Source organism: Epinephelus fuscoguttatus, linkage group LG3, assembly GCF_011397635.1.
Source record: "Epinephelus fuscoguttatus linkage group LG3, E.fuscoguttatus.final_Chr_v1".
In the NCBI taxonomy this organism is placed as follows: Eukaryota; Metazoa; Chordata; class Actinopteri; order Perciformes; family Serranidae; genus Epinephelus; species Epinephelus fuscoguttatus.
Window position 1 is genome coordinate 1,972,318 of NC_064754.1, and position 17,601 is coordinate 1,989,918.

General features: G+C 42.7%; 2 protein-coding genes across 2 annotated transcripts in view; both read left to right on the forward strand.

Annotated features, from left to right (window-relative positions):
* The first annotated feature begins 9,940 nt into the window (after positions 1–9,940).
* The window catches only part of LOC125886156 (NACHT, LRR and PYD domains-containing protein 12-like), a 91,815-nt gene continuing 84,154 nt past the window's right edge, over positions 9,941–17,601 (forward strand). Inside the window, exons 1-2 of the mRNA XM_049572161.1 lie at positions 9,941–9,962; positions 10,390–10,502. The gene's annotated coding sequence lies outside the window, so the exon portion shown is untranslated. The remainder of the gene's footprint in view (positions 9,963–10,389; positions 10,503–17,601) is intronic.
* LOC125883202 (ribonuclease inhibitor-like) overlaps positions 15,697–17,601 on the forward strand; it is a 7,060-nt gene continuing 5,155 nt past the window's right edge. Inside the window, exon 1 of the mRNA XM_049567423.1 lies at positions 15,697–15,785. Coding sequence (XP_049423380.1) covers positions 15,697–15,785 — 89 coding nt within the window. The remainder of the gene's footprint in view (positions 15,786–17,601) is intronic.

A 17,601-nucleotide genomic window follows, 5' to 3' on the forward strand; every position in this document is an offset into this window, starting at 1 on the left:
GAGACGACTGTTGTACACCCACATACAAGGAATTACAGTAGTCGAGCTGAAGAGGAAATAAAACATGAATAACGAGAGAGAGCCTTTGGGACTTTAATTAGATAATGACTCCTGAAACAGCTGATCACTTTAGTTTGTGTGGTTCTGAAACGTTAACAATACAATGTAGATATCAATGACAGTTCACATATTACATTTAATAGCATTCAATAGCAGATCTCCAGCTTAAAGCTACAACACACAAGCTAACAAGCTAACATTGAACTGAAGTCACAGTGGGATATTATAACAGAGGAATGCACTGGAAGCTTAAATAACCATCCAAACACACTGTTTGCATCACTGGTGACAACAGAAGTTACTGACTGTAAGAAACTACCTGACTTACAGTGGCATGCAGAAGTTTGGGCACCCCTGGTCAAAAGTTCGTTTACTGTGAGTAGTTAAGTGAGTAGAAGATGAACAGATCTCCAAAAGGCATTAAAGATGAAACATGCTTTTTAACATATTAAGCAAGACTGATGTATTATTTTTGTTTTATACGATTTTTGAGTGAAAAGAAGGAAAGGAGCACCGTGCAAAGATTTGTGCACCCCGAGACATTTGCGCTTTCAGACAACTTTTCCCAGGGTCTCAGACCTTAATGGGCTTGTTAGGGCTCTGGCTTGGTCTCCATCATATCAAGATTATCTCCCCACCCAGTCGTTATATCATAACTTAATAATCTTTCAGACACAGCACTTTACGTGGCCTGCATGCGCCAGGCTATAAAAGCCCCACCTTGTGCATGCACCCACTGATTCATTGATTCCCACCTGTTGGAGTCGACGTGAGAGCAGAAAGAAAAAGAGATAGGAGTTAAGCGTTTTGTCCACTTACCTTTGTTTAGGTTGGAGAGCTGGCCTTTAAACGTAGCTGTTGGCAGTTAGCAGCTAACTCACAGAAGAAGAACAGCAGCTGAAAATGTCCACAAAAAGAGTAAACAGTGAGGTCCAGGAGCTCCTTACCCTCTGAGCAGAGGACGAGATCAGCTGCCATATAACAGGGACGCTAAATGATTGTTATTGACATGTGATGTCATTGTTATTGTTTATAAAGAGCTGCTGACACGTATGTTATATGTCACACTAGAGGCTGACTCACTCAAAGTGTTGCTTTGTCACCTAATGACCCGTACAAATCCTTCGATGTTCTCTAACATGACAGCCGTCTGCAGCTAAAACTAGCTTTTGTTCTTGATCTTTAAGGGTTAAATTACATATTTAAACAAAGCTTAGTAAGCAGATGGCACAAAAAAATTGCAAAAGGAAACATCTGATGACTTAATTCTTATTCACTGAGTGTGATCCCTCAAATTGTTTAGGAGTGATGTACAAATGAATTTGGCAGCAGATATGCAGAGTCAGCAACTGAACTTTGTTTCTACTGAGGTGATGTCACCTTTTGGTCTTAAACTCTGAACCATTTTACATATTCACAATTTTTAGGTTCTTTAAATTAGATTCAGTTTTATTATGATGGCACCGACTACAACGAGTGAGAACAAAATGCAGTTTAGCATCTTTCTGTTGCTGCTAACCTGTACAGTAGTTCATGCACACCTGAGGGTAAGAAAGTCTAAGATGTATTGAGAAAATATAGATGATTTAATATTCCATATCCCTGACCCTCCCAAATCTAACTGACATCACTATTATTAACCCAACAGAAACAAAAAACAGTTCTGACTCTTCCATACCTGCCAACATTAGGCTGGGAAAACAAGGAAGATTATGGGGTGTTGACAAATGTCTGACCCTCAACACCCCTGCCCCCATATAACCCCAAGCTACGGATGAATATAATAAATACAAGGATGTGAAAGTCATCAGTCGAGCAGTAGTAGGTCAAGAGGTAGTAGAGGAGAGGACTAAGTACTATAATTCTCACTTTAGTTAAATAATCTTAGCTTATGCAAATATACCTTGAATCCTGGAAGGACTGCACAGGCTCTTCAGAAAGACTGCGTCTGATGGCCTCCTCAATAGCATCATCTTCCTCAGCATCAATAAGACTAGAAAGTCCACATAAAAGGATATAAAATATATATTCTGTAAAATGAAGCAGCATAAAATGTAACATTACATTATATATGAAAACCTTAATACATATAATAGTACATGAAATCTGTAAAGTTAGTAGTAGCTTCATTTGGCCGTTGCTGTGCGTGTAAATCCATTCCATCATCAGATGGTGCACTGGTTTCAACACCCTGTTGCTTCTCACGGTGGTCCTGCTGGATTGTAGACGGTACATCTCTCTCGAGTCACTATATGAAGAAAATCTATTTAGCAAGACTTATAATAACAACCATGAAATAAGTCACCAATTTATGACTTAAAAAAAAAGAAAAAAAAATCAGATTAGCAGTTTACCTCAAGAGGTTGTTATTTATGTTGATTTTGGCTCAAATGGCGAAGAGAACAAAACAAAAAACAACAACAAAAACCTACCTCTCCTTCGCTGTAAAACTGGGCTTTCAAAATCACTGTCACCAGATAGCTCCACAAACATGTTCTGCACAAAAGAAAGATGTGAAATATGTATGTAAAAGTAGCAGTTTAAACAGTTAGAAAGCGAAATCTTTTCAGTTTGACACATTATCAGATAGAGAAATTACAAATTCTTTTAAGTATGGGTAGCATGCAGTATCTTGTGGTAGACTAGGATGTAGGGGATGATTCAGTGATTGATCACACTGGACTATGAGTGTGTCCTGTCCCATGTCCAGTAATGGAGTAGCTGCCCTGGGGCCTGTTCTCTGAGGCAAGATTACCAAACAAGCTAGGCTTATTTCATTAGTCTGACTTTTCCAAATGACTTGTTTCCATAAAATGAGCTCAGCTCAGTTCAAGCTCAAAAGCTGAAGCTCCAACTTATGCTGGGAAACTACACTAGCCTGGTCCCGGCAGACCAATTGTCAATGGAGATGTTGCTTGACCAAAGTTCCTGTAACACTGACCTGACAGAAAAGCAATGATTTTGCCACTGACTCTTTCATGCAAACATATTACTTGACTTTATTAACCAACATCAGTAAGAAAAAAACATAAACTTTATAGTAAATTAACTTAAATTGTATTTCTAATAAAGAAAAATACACATTAGCACAATGATAAACGTATTTTATCTTGTTGGGGTAGGTAGGCAGAGTTTCCCAGCATGCATTGAGATAATGTATTTGAAGCCATAAGCCAAAGTAAACTGCTTGAATGTGTTCTAAATAACCACAAATGTTACCTGTTGTAATTGGTGATGATGTTCTTCACACTAATTCCACAAATATTTTTAAAGAATTACAGTTACTGTTGTGGTAAAAGACACATTTGCACTCGCAGTCGTGGATTGAGCTTTATGGAACCACACCAGGCTAAATTTTTTTCTTAGGCTCATTCAAGTCTAGAGTTGGGACATTACTCCCCGCTTTTCTGAGCGGGTTTAATGAAACAGGCCCCAGGTCAATGAAAATGTAGTGTCTAAAAAAGTGTGCACTACAAAGAACTGTAAGCTGGTCAGGCCCATCCTCACCTGTGCTGGAACCTCCATTCTTGCCATGATGTACAGACGTGTGCTTGAGCAGAGAGAGGCAACTTCTTTACCGCCCCAAGGGAAATTAGATGAGACCTTGGGTATCGTCAGTTTTTTACACCCCTTGATAGTGCTCAAAAACTGGAATGGTAACAACTGGTGCTCTGATAACCCAAATGCTCCTCTGAAGATAGCCGTTATTTCAACTCTCAGTTAGTCTTCAGACGATTCTGTGGAAAATGAAATTTTTCCAACAAGGCCATTCTGCGCTAACTTGGTCAGAGTTTCTCCTCTGGGTATAACGAAGACAGATGCCTCTGGTGAAAAAGGCAAACATACAATTTCCTTTGTGTATGTTTTGACAGGCCTTCGATTGATGTACTGTGATCGGGCCCCATTACGTCGAGGGATGGATGGCAGGGGGGCCTATAAAAAAAGCAGACTGAGAGATTTTCCTTCATGGGGCACACAGCAATCCTGTTAAAAGTAAAGCTATAACGAACTGCATTTACAGGACAGGCCTCTAGGCTGACATATAGTGTTATGGAAGCAATTTTTCATACACAGAATGTTTGTATGGATGCCACTTAAGGATCATTACATGCCAACCAACCAGAATTCAGAACTTTTCCCAGCTGATGACAAGGATTTTCTTGGAAAATCTGATGTTAAAACTTCTATGAAAGAAAAACAAACAAAAAAACTAACTATTTAAATGAATTCATGTTGTCAAGTATCCTTAGGGTCTCTTGGATATTCAGTCCAGGTCCAATTTATTCCAAAAATGAGCGATAGGTGAGGCTTAGATTACACGTACACAGAAAGACAAAAATTACCTCCGAGTGCCAAAATAAAAAAAATACTTAACTTAGAAAGTATTTGATGTAAAGCTTTAATATTTTTGAAAGGTCTCATGAATTTCATGGATGTTAAAGTACATTTCACACTACTAGCACACAATTTACACAAACCTACTATGACCTATGTTGAACTCTGTGTCAGCCAGAATAGATTTTATCAGTGCTAAAAGTTTCGACTCCCCTCCTGAACTGCGCTCAATGTATCTGTTGTGATTCCAACTTGTCCCATGTTGTCAATCCGCATCTTCGCATCTTATTGGCAATATCATTTACTTGTGTGTGTGTGTGTGTGTGTGTGTGTGTGTGTGTAGGGGAGAGGCAGCATTCTACTGGGCAGTACACTTGTAGAACAAGGCAATGTAGAAGGCAATGTAAAATAAAAAGATGAAATTAGAAGATGACATTTCAACAACTGCATTTTCAAATGTGCCCCTTCCACCTGGAAAAACCGATGTGATGAAAGGAAATGTATGGCTTCAGCAGAATTTGTTGACATTAAACTCAATGTATGTATTTCATGGACAATTAAGGGTAACAATGACTTTTTCTAGCTAACATTTTATATCTCAACTTCACTTACTGATCTCACTGATGCGACCGTGGTGGCACAACTGGACGTGCTGGTGGGCGCCGCTGGAAGTGCCTGTGGGTTACTGTGTGGTGCGGTGACCTGAAACAACATCCCATACTGATAATTTTAACATTACAATATTAAATGTCAGCTAAGGCGATCAAGCTAACAGTGAGCCAGAACATAGGCTCCATAGAGCACTTGGTTTTATTACCAGCAGGACTCAACACTAACTTTTCCCACGCATGCTGATGAGCAGTTGTCTTATTTTGCATGCCTAAGTTTTACATGCCGTAAAAATCGACAGTGACTCAACCCAGAGATCTGCAAATCATTTTAATCGAAATATTTAGCTGCGTGACGCTGCTTACCCACCAACATGTCGGCCAAATAAAAAATCTAAGGTAACAGTAATGATTGTCATGCACGCAAAAACTAGCTGACTGTTTGCTAGGTAGCATCCGAGTCACGTTAGCAAGGTATCTTAGCGATGAATAAATGAGTTAACGCTAATATTAAAACTTGACTTACCGTTAATGATGGGGACGGTACCGGTTGAACTACCCCTTGAAGTGCAGCCCGCACACCTGCCAAAACCGCCCGTCCAATATCCTCTACTTGCAGGGAAACGGCCATGCTTGAGTCCCGATTATCCCCGCGGCCCTCTTTCACCTACTGATCCCTGATCAGCGGTGTGGGCGTGGTTGTGCGCCCGTTGCCTTTAAGGGACGTGGGATATTTGCATATTTTCTAAATATTTAGCTTTACACTCGGCGAGACATTTAGATTTAGATTTAACATTTAGATTTAGATTTAACATTTAGATTTAGATTTATTATTTAGATTTAGATTTAGATGTAACATTTAGATTTAACATTTAACACTTAGAGGGCGGCACGATGGTGTGGTGGTTAGCACTCTGGCCTCACAGCAAGAGGGTTGCTGGTTCGATCCCAGGTGTGGGAGCCCTTCTGTGCGGAGTTTGCATGTTCTCCCCGTGTCAGCGTGGGTTCTCTCCGGGCACTCCGGCTTCCTCCCACAGTCCAAAGACATGCAGGTTAATTGGTGACTCTAAATTGTCCGTAGGTGTGAATGTGAGTGTGAATGGTTGTCTGTCTCTATGTGTCAGCCCTGTGATAGTCTGGTGACCTGTCCAGGGTGAACCCTGCCTCTCACCCAGTGTCAGCTGGGATAGGCTCCACCCCCCGTGACCCTCAAGAGGATGAAGCGGTTAGAAGATGAATGAATGAATGAATTTAACACTTAGATTTAATATTTAGATTTAGATTTAACATTTAACATTTAGATTTAGATTTAACATTTAGATTTAGATTTATTATTTAGATTTAACATTTAGATTTAGATTTAACATTTAGGTTTAACATTTCATTTTTGTTCACATATAACCAAATTTTTAAATAATTTATGTCTCACATGTGTGTAAAATGAGCTAAATGGAAGAAAATGATGATAAAGGGGTTTTTTGGGGAGTTTTTCCTTTTCCGCTGTGAGGGTCCAAAGGAGAGAGGGATGTCGTATGCTGTAAAGCCCTGTGAGGCAAATTGTGATTTGTGATATTGGGCTTTATAAATAAAATTGATTGATTGATTGATTGAGTTTGAAAACTGTAATCACGTTTTTACATTTGGTACCCCATAGACAAGAGCCAAGAGTCACAAAGACTCACGTGTGTTAAAAGTTACTAACAACCGGTGTATTTACTGTACGTGTCCGGGGTCCTTCGTCTGTGGAACGAGTAACGTGACCACTAACTTGTCCCCAAACCAACGCATGTTTCTGTTCGGCCTATGTGTTTCACTAACGTTCTTTATGTATCATGAAGAATGTCAGACTGGCCAATCAGTGGCAGAGTTGGGCCCGGAGTCACAAATAACGCATTTCGACTGACACAGAACGGTCACGGTGCCGGTTCCTGAACCTAATTACAATTACAATTACAAACAATCTCTCGACTTGACCTTTAAGGGGCTCCGTGACTCTGGTCTTGACTCTGACCTTTCTTCTTCATCAGTGGGTTGAGGAGGTACATCTGCCTCCTCATCCTCCTTGCTGCTGGTAGATGGCTTTATCCAGGAGAGCAGAGAGCTGCTTCCCTGGGCTGCCTGCTGTAGCTCCCTCTCTTTTTCTTTTCTCAGCCTTTCCTTTCAGCATTATGCTGCAATTGGTGAATGAAAAGAGACCAACAGTATGAATGAGACTGCTTGGTGACATCACAACAAGGCAGACGGCTGCTTTTTCTGCAGGCACTTGGGAATCTGTCATTTAGCAAATAAATTACTGCAAGTGTTAATTATGTAGCCTAATGTAAACCTACACAATACTAAATATTCAGCTAAAGTATAGTGATAGCTTCACATGCTGTACCAATGGGGGCATTATTATTACACGCTTTTAATGGAGAATTGATCGATGATCATGTCAACATGGGCCACATACAGTACACTGTAAAAACAACAACTAACTTTCAAACTTTCTGTTTGGTCCAGAGGGCAAAGGGCAGGTGCTATAGCACCACCTAGTGTCTATCTGTGCACGCCACTGTGCAATATGTTGGGGGTGGGGCTATGTGTGATCTGATGTTATTTATAGCCTACTGTACTGCACTGGGGAGGGGATATGTGCTATTTGTTGTTATGTTTACTGTACTGTTTGTCTGTGTTTTTATTGTATGCAGCGCATATGAGTCCAAGACAAATTTCCCTATGGGACAATAAAGTATATCGTATCGTGTCGTAACTTTGTAAACTTGATGCTCTACCTGTACGCGATGAGAAAACTGTCATCAGATCAAGGCAAGACCAACAAGCCATGGAGCTTCTTGAACAGGCCACACAAAGAGTTCAAGTCAATGGAGTTAACCGCTATGCCACGCCCCTTCTTAGGCTAGCAAACTCTCCTCTCCTGAACATTCCTCAGTCTGCAGTGATGTCACGGCTCTGAAACACTGAACCTCGATTATCCAAGGATCGAGACAAAGCCGTCTCATACAGTGATCAGATTTCCAAACTGGAGCAGGCTGGCTATGTGGCCAAACAGAACCCTGAAGAGGTTCACTGCACTAAAGAAGCTTGGTACATTCCTCATCATATGGTGACACATAACAAAGATCGCATAGTATTTGACTGCTCATTTACTTTCTAAGGACATTGCCTCTAAGTACCTACTACCAGGACCAATCCTCGGGCCTTCACTCCTTGGTGTGCTGCTGCGCTTCAGGCAACATGCTGTAGCAATAAGTGGTGACATTAAAGGTATGTTTCACCAAATCTGTCTCCTGCCTCAAGACAGGCCCCTTCTTCAATTCCTCTGGCGTGATATGAACACAGATGTTCCTCCGGTGTACCAATGGCAGGTCCTTCCTTTTGGCACTACTTGTAGCCCCTGCTGTGCCATCTGTGCCCTTCAAAAGCATGTGAAGGACAATCAACCTGACAGAGATGTGCAGTCCTCAGTAACCCAGTGCTTCTATGTCGACAATTGCTTGCAAAGCTTTCCTTCATCAGTGGCAGCTCAAATACTCCTTGACAAACCGAGAGCTACTCTTTCATCACGGGGTTTTGACCTCTGTCAATGGGTCAGCAATGATCCCTCTAATCAGCCATCTACCATCTGAAGCAAGGTCTGAAAGCAGTGAATTTTGACTCTGAAAACTGTTCTGACCCCCAAAAGCGCACATTGGGACTATTGTGGAACTGCAAACCTGACCTTTTCAAATACAAATACAGAACTTTGGAAGCACATACCATAATAATGTGTCACATCCACAGAGTCCTTGCTCGTCTGAATGACCCATTAGGCTACCTTCTACCTTTCACAACTCGTGCCAAAATTCTGGTTCAACAACTTTAGAGAAAGGAACGAGAATGGGATGATCCTCTCCTCCCACATGACCTTAACAGCTTGGAAATCTTGGGAAGAAGAACTCTATTACCTTCCACAAATCACCATCTCTCACTGTTACACTTCCAAAGAGATGGATGCTCCCACCACAGCTCGAGACATCCATACCTTCTGTGATGCTTCTGAACATGCCTATGGTGCTGTTGCTTACTTGAGATCAGAAGATAACAGAGGCCAAATAGAACTGAGTACGACAGCTATCAGTGCCAAGATTGGAGCTATGTGTGGCACTAATCGGTGCACGCCTCCATGACCTCATCAGAAATGAACTCACCCTACCAATCAGAGACATTAGACACAAACCACTTCCACCACATAGTCGCTTACTCTGCTTATCCCCAGAACTGTGCAGTAACTCTGGACTCATTCAAGTTGGGGGCAGACTACGGCAACGCCATCAACTGCAATCTGAGTCAGTCCATCCAATTGTCCTGGACCCTACTCACAATGTGACCAAATTGATCATTCAGGATTATGATGAAAAACTGCATCACAGAACGACTCTTTGCCCTTTGACCTTCCTTCTACTCCACTGGAACAGACTGCTTTGGACCATACAATGTCAAGATTGGCCGTCGATCTGAGAAGAGGTGGGGTATAATCAAATGCATCACAACACAATGTGTACATCTTGACCTCCTCAATAACATGGATACGGACTCCTTCCTCATGGCCCTTCGTTGATTCACTTCTCGGAGCGGAACGATCCATCTAGTGTCTTACCTTGACTCTGATCTCCTCAGTCAAAGACGTTTGCGCCATGCACAAATATTGTCTGATCATTTCTGGAAACATTTTTCCAAATCCTACCTCACACTGCTTCAAACACGACACAAATGGCAAAGGGATAAAGCAAACCTTCAGAAACTCTGTTGTGATGATTGTTGACTCCCAGCTACCAAGAGCCCTTTGGCCTGTAGGAAAAGTGACTCGCCTCCTACCAAGTAAAGATAGCTGCATCAGGACCGCTGAAGTTGTAGTCAAAGACAAGTCCTATATCCGGCCTGTAGCTCATCTCACCTTTGCATGGGGCGGCAGTGCTGGTAAGAGTTTAAGTTATCTGTTCTTTAGTTTTGTCCTATGTCCATGTGAGTTTACTAATATCCTTATTTCTTCACGAGGGACATGTAACCTTATTTCACTTATTATAACATAACTTTCTAAGTTTTAATCTTCCTTTAGCTTTCTTCCAGATTCACCACCCATGTGTGTTTTTTTGTGCCCTTTATTGAATCAATCATTGAAACTCATTATTAAATCTTAAATTCCTGGAGTTCTTGGCTCAATGCATTCTGGCCGATGCCCATGGTGATAGAAAACATATCATTTGAACCTCCTAATTAACAGGAGACATTGATGTGATTTGTAATTTCTGCTTTGAATGTTCTGACACTGATGTGCATTTATTTTGGTGTTGCTCATCTGTGAAGTACTTCTGGCCTAATGTGTGATTTTCTTTGCCCCCCCCAGTCAGGGAGTGTACGAAGCAGCTTCCTTTTTCTTGCTCTCAGTCTGTCTCATGATCTTTGTGACCGAGTGAGGACTGTAAAACTTTTGGGCAGCTCCAACATCAGCACAGTGAGGTAAGATAACGACCTGTGTGTGTTTCTATCAGCAGCGGGCTCTGACATATCAAAAGAAACTGTCTGTAGTGGGAGGAATAGAGGTCAAAATAGTAGCAGGAACAATAGCATGCACTGGTTACACTAGCTTCTTGTACATGTATTCTTGAGTTTTGCAGGGACTGTTACATGGTACCAACACACCTTGCTGTGATAGAGACTCAATAACTGGTTGGGTTTCAGCAGTTGCAGCAGCTGAAAGGGGATATTGGTGTTTATTTGGAAATGGCAGTGTTGGTTTGATATGAATATGCACAGGAGCAGCAGATTGTGTTGTTCCTGCTTCATCTGAGTGCTGTGACCACAAGCATACAGACTGCTCTTTCAGAAGAGGATGTGAGTGCTGTGTGTCCGTTAAAGAAGAAGTGCTGAGTGTCGTGAGCAGTGCATGAAAAAGCTCCTGATGGTGGACTGCACTGAACCATGAGTGAGAGAAAGTAACAACATTTTCTCCATTTTTATGCCATTCTACCTGCACACAGTGACGTCCAACACGTACAGAGGACAGTTCCTCAGGAGAAGCGCCTCTCATACGCTCTATCATTGGGCCTTAATGCTTGGCTTCACATTCTGGTGCCAAAGCCACGGAAATGTCAGGAGTGAAATCAGGGACACAAAAGGCTTTTTCCAAGGGGCCTCCTAAATGAACAGAGGCTGCCACGCCCTGTTCACCAACATATCATTTGAAGCTGACAAAACTTTCATGCTGCATTAATTGTTCCAAAATAATTTGCTCCTGTTGATGACATGCTCGACGCTGTTGTTTATTCTGTGCAACTAGGAGAGTAAGGTGATATGACTGAGGGTCTAGCTAAATCTAATGTCCAAACTCAGTAGTAACATACTCATGATATACACATGGGCAGATCTACCGGGGTGGCATAGGGTGGCAAATGCCACCCTAAAAGAAAGCCATGTCACCTCTGCTGCCACCCCAGTTGGCAGCAACAAATTCAGAGAAAAGTTATGGCCAATTTGACATTTACGAGCGCGAATGTCCAATGTCCGACTGCACTGAATGAAGCACGAGATAACGCCAGAGGGGTAGCCTATTCCAGGAAGAGGGGTTAGTGAAAACTCTGAGTAGGCTATGTTAACCCTGAAATGAGGGAAACTCTGAGTCAGTCACCATGGCAACTTTCTCTGTCTCCTCCCTCTTACACGCTGTTTCATTTCCTCATTCATTCAGTCCGTGTCAAAGCTTGTATCGAAGCGCATTCATGAGCGGAGATTTACCGTCTGTCACAGTCTAAATCCTGCTGGATATTAGTTTGTTACTCAGGACTGTCTTAAGTTACTGAATTTATGCACATCAGTCATTTCTTTGGACATCAGCTTTTGTCTTTACATTCAAATATTACACAGCGAGAATTCACCCTCAGCTCAGAATCAAACCTCTGTCCTTTTTATATTTATTATTTTTATAACACTGTGCACAAGGATCAGACTGTCAGTCTGTCAGAGCAGCTCCCAAATGTTTATTGCACATAATGTGTAGGTCTAATTATTTAAATGTTAAAATGGGTATGAAGCTTTAGACACGTAGTATCAATGACTAATGATCTCTATCACTGATGTCACTGGTCGCACTGATGGAACATAACTCCTATAGCCTAATATTGGGGATTATATGTTCATATTTCTGAGTGATGTAAGTTGATGAATGTAAGTCTGATAAATGATGAATAAACTTTTTTATTAACTTTATGGTTAACTTATTGACACTTTCCTCGCTCTGACTCAGGCTCTTCTTTTAAAGATAAACGTGCACCGTCTGCTACACATGCATTAATATCTCTACATCCACTGGATTAAAATGGAGGCGCTGTCTTTTATTGACCTGTTGCCATGGTGAATCGTGGAGTCGGAGCTCCATTGATGATGGCTTTTTATTGTCGGCTTAACTCAGAGCGAACATACTCAGAGTTGACTGAACTAACTCAGATCAGCTGTTCTGGAACCGCTAACTCAGAGTTTCCCATCTCAGGGTAAATCAACTCAGAGTTCAGGGTTAGACTCAGAGTTTGTTGAACCTCCTTCAACACTTATTCCTAATATGAACTGTTTCACATGAAACCTCAAATGCAAGACATTGATTGCATGAGATTAAGTTTGTCTGTATGAGTTTATAAATGGCAGCCCGTGCCCTTATGTAGTGTGAACATACTATTTCTCATCAGACTGTGATAACTGTGATTAAATTCAGTATATATACGTCTGCCATATGTTGCCACCCCTCAAAAATTCCTGCCCCCCTCTTGCCACCCCATAAATATTTTTCTAGATCCGCCCCTGGATATTCACTAATATCTTTTAGCACTTCCATAGGTGACATGTATTCAGGGGGATCTGTATCAGTAGGTTTGATAGCTAGGCTGTAGTAATACGCTTGAAAGTCAGTCTTTATAACCACAGTTTGAACAAAAGAAGCATTTTTAGCAGGTACACTTAAAATCATCCCGTCTGGAGAACATTTTATATTTGCATGTCGTGCTTTTAAAATGTCTCATCCTATTAGATTAGGACCCCCACAGCAAATGTTAACCCCACGGTCTCTCCAAGGTGTCGAGGTGCAGTTCGGCCTGTCCGCTCACAGTCTGTCCCACTTCAAACAGCAACGTGGACCACAACTGCTACAACAATAGAGTGTGCCAGTAAACCCGGAACTCCGTTAGCGCTTTTAGCACTTCCGGTTCTCTCGTCTAAAAGTCAAAACGTTTTTTGAATGGGATTTTGGTAAAATGCCTCAAATAAGGTCTGTGGTTAACAAAAGCTTAAGCCAGTTTCAGGTTTTGTTCTACGATATAAAGCACGTCAGTAAATACCCTATTTGTGAATTTTGAAGCTTTTACGTGTCGTAAAAAAGGCGGTTGCTAACAAGTTGCTCAATACGACTACAAACCCTGTCGGGGACATTAAACGTCATCACCCCCGAACAGGCGAGAGTGCTGGCAGTCCGCCATTACAGCTTCTTATTTAGCTTCAACAGTCCGATTTCCCCATTATACAATGTTTTTAAAATAAAGCAGCCGAAATCAGTTGAAAGCTTAGTGGCGGTGACGTCAAGAGTCATGCGACCGTGGAGTAGTCATGTAGTCTGTTAAAGCCTAACGTTAGCTTTTTACTTCTGGCAATGGCATTAAAGCTTCAAATGCGGTATGAAAGGTGTTCATATGTGAAGATTATCTCGCTGAACAAAACCTGTAAGTATCATAAACTTGTGTTAGCCACAGAGCTTATTTTCTGACATAATCCAAAACGCAATGCAAAAATCACATTCACTTTCTCTTCCGGGAACCAGCGCGATGCTAAACTTCCGGGTTTTGACGTCAGCCCCGTCACACTCTATAGCCTACTGCAAAGCACCTCTGCTGAAAATAAGACGTGTATCTAACGCTGTCATTTTTCACAAGCCTTACAAATGTTTTTGTCACGTCAGCTGTTTAAATAAAGCCCCACCACAGTGTGAGTTTGTTCTTGGTAAGTTATTTAAACCTTAAGTCAGGGCTGTCAAACACACGGTCTGGAACCATTCCAGCCCACTGCATAATTTAGCACAGCTGATACTGAAGCACCTGTGAAGGCTAAAGCTGCGTTCACACCAAATGCGAATTCGCAAATTCGCGCGTCAAGATTACATACAAAGTCAATGCAAAGACGCGATTAGACACGAATTCGCGCCGGGCAGCGCGATGGACGCGTCTAGCGCGACGCGATAGAGGCGTTCAGCGCAGCGCGATAGACGCGAAATTCGCGTCCAACGCCTCATCGCTCGAGTTGAAAATATTGAACTTTTGAGGCGAATTCGCGTGACGCTGTGCCGAGAAAGCCAATCAGCGTTGAGATTCTCCCGACGTCACTGGCGTGTGTCAACAACAATAAACTGCTACTCACAGGAGACAGATGGACAGACGCTCCGCAGCTGAAATGGAGCGGCTGTAGTTGGTGTCCTGCCGGGAGATCCTGGTGCCAACCCTCGCCAACAGGTCCTCAAACTGGGCCCCAGTCAGCCTGAAGTACCGCTGAAAGCGGCTATCATCCAGACGGAGTTCCTGGAGGAGGTGGTGAAACTCGCCGAGCTGGATGCGCTTCTGCAGGATAGGGTGAACCCAAAAATGACGGCGTTTGGCCCTGCGACGCATCTGGGACTTCCAGAGGAGGTAAACAACAAAGCAGCGATGGTGGTTATCTCCGCCATGGTCATCAGTGACGTCTTGACGCCCCGACGTCCAGTTGTTGACGCCGAGATGAAGGAGAAACTTATCATTGCGGTGTGCGGCTACCCGGAGCTATATGATACTACGTGTCTACTCTGCAGAGACCGCAACAAAAAGGAGCAGGCTTGGGTGAAAGTTGCCGAGGAAACTGGTCTACTTGGTAAGTTCTGTAAATATGTGTGTTTAATTAGTTTGCAGAATGGTTGTACTATGAATGTTAGCACTAGCTTAGCACCGGTTAGCACAGCCGGCTTCCCCGCTACTCGCGCGAATGACGCGATGACGCGAATGAACAAAATGGTCAGGCGTCCAAACTCGGGCGTGACGGGCGGCGCGTTACTCGCGTCACGCACGTGCAATTCGCTTCACTCGCGTCTGGTGTGAACACACAGTAAGAATTACCTCATGGAGTGAGCTAAACAGTGTGTAGCCTGCTTCATGTAAAATGCTGCTTCAGAGGCTTCTCACCTGACCAGAATACAGTTCTCTGAAAAAACAATGTATGCTTACTGTGGTCATATTTAAAGATATCAAACACTGCAAAATATTGTTAATCAGCAGATGTATAGAGCTCTATCTTAAAACAGTATTGGTGGAACCCTGTTGTTTATGTGGAAATGGCAGTGTTGGTTTGATATGAATATGCACAGGAGCAGCAGAATGTGTCCTGAGTTTCGTTCAGAAGAGGATGTGAGTGCTGCGTGTCTGTTAAAGAGGAAGTGCTGAGTCTCATGCTGACTGTGGTCATATTTAAAGAGGACATGAAACAACAGAACAGACACCAGCATAGGAGATGTGTGCATTATTAAGACATACTGACGAAATAAAAAGTCGGAAAAGTCAGCCTATTTTAGAGAAAATCCACAACAATATTACATAATAATAGTCATCATGTTAATAATAATAAATGTGCTTGTAATGCTTTCTGTGTGATGATGATGAAGTCAGAGGAGCTGGGTGAAAGAATGCAGGATGGAAAACCAGTGTGCGACTGGCGAGGCTGTGGATCCAGAAACATCACAGCGAGGTAAGATGGCGGTTTACTTCCCTTTTAACGTCACTGATTTGTGTTTGTGTGCTCCGACTTCAAAACACTGAGAGAAACATTCACAGTGAATTCAAATAAACACAAGAAGTTTGTGCTCTAAAAAAAAAAAAAAAAAGGATCAGCACTCAGTGAATAACCTCCTAAGCCCTACGATAAGCTATTATGGCAAGGCTTCACTATACAGACCAGTGAGCAGTGATAACTAACATGTCTTTGGGGTCATCGGGTGGGAACCTCCTTTCACCGGTGTTTCGTCTAGTTGGTCCCACGAACACCTCCAGGAGGCTAGACAGTGATCTCTGGCGTCCCAGAGACACTCCCCTAATGCCAGGTCTCACTGCTCCCCACACCAACCCAACAACCTCCTTTACCTTACCTATACTACCACAGAGGAGGTAGACCCAGGGAAGGAGGCCTTGTTGGGCTATCACACTCCCCCGCCGGGTTAGGCTGTACAGTCTACCTCCCCAAGACGAGCCCTCACAACAGTGACACCTCCAGGAGGCTAACCAGTGATCTCAGCCCAAACAGCACTGCCACCTTCAACCAAACCCAGGCTCCGTTTATGCGAGCTCCAGGCAGAAGCAATGCTGATACTACCTTTACTAGCACATTCACCATACTCTATTTCACACGCTACATAGCATAACTACAATGTAAGCTAAAGCTAAAGGAGATGAATGAACTCACAGGATCAGCAAACACACTCACTTTGCAGCATGGTCTCAAACAAAATGGATTCAAATCGGCCACTCCCACATTTAAATAACCTTCCTCTTCCTGGATTTCCTCCTTACTTACACATGGCTTTCTCAGCCCAAACAGCACTGCCATCTTCAACCAAACCCAGGCTCCATACATGCGAGCTCCAGGCAGAAGCAATGCTGATACTAGCTTTCCTAGCACATTCACCATACTCTATTTCACACACTACATAGCATAACTCCAATATAAGCTAAAGTTAAGGGAGCTAACTGGACTTACAGGATCAGCAGGCACACTCACCTTGCCGCATGGCCTCAAACAAAATGGATTCCAATAGGCCACTCCCACACTTAAATACTTCCTCTTCCTGGATTTCTCCTGACAGGAAGTGGATCTCTCCACCTGATCTCAAGGAGTTATGTGCCCTGCTTAGTAGTTCCCCCTGCTGGCCCCCAACTGACATTACTACTTCTGTAATAGATAAACTGGCTGCATTTAATTGCTTCATCTGACATTTCCCTCACTGTCTTCCTCAAACTCTGTCCCCGCACTCTGAGTTCCCCCAGGAGCGAGACAGCTGATCTTGCTATGAATCCCCTACACCCCACTTCCACTGGACAAATCCTAGTCTTCCATCCTCGCTGCTCAGCTTCTGCTCCTAAGTCTGCATATCTAAGCTTTTTTCTTTCATAGGCTTCTTCTTCCACTGAGTCTTCCCAGGGAACTGTCAGCTCAATGAAATAAACTATCCGTTGACTCACCGACCACAACACTAAGTCAGGCCTCTGCCTGGTACAAACTATTTCCTGAGGAACAACAAGCTTTCCCCCTAAATCTACTTGCATTTCCCAATCACGAGCACCTTCTAGGCGGCCACACCCTTGCCTCCTCACTAACATATCCCTTCTGTATTTCTCTCCCTCACGGACAAACTGAATTACTAAACTCCTATCCTTAACACCTTCTGAATTCACCTGTCTTCGTTTCCCTTCGATGCCTGCAGCTAAACATTTCAACACCTGATTATGTCCCCATGTATATCGGCCTTGTGACAAGCTAACTTTACAGCCTGACAAAATATGCTTTAAGG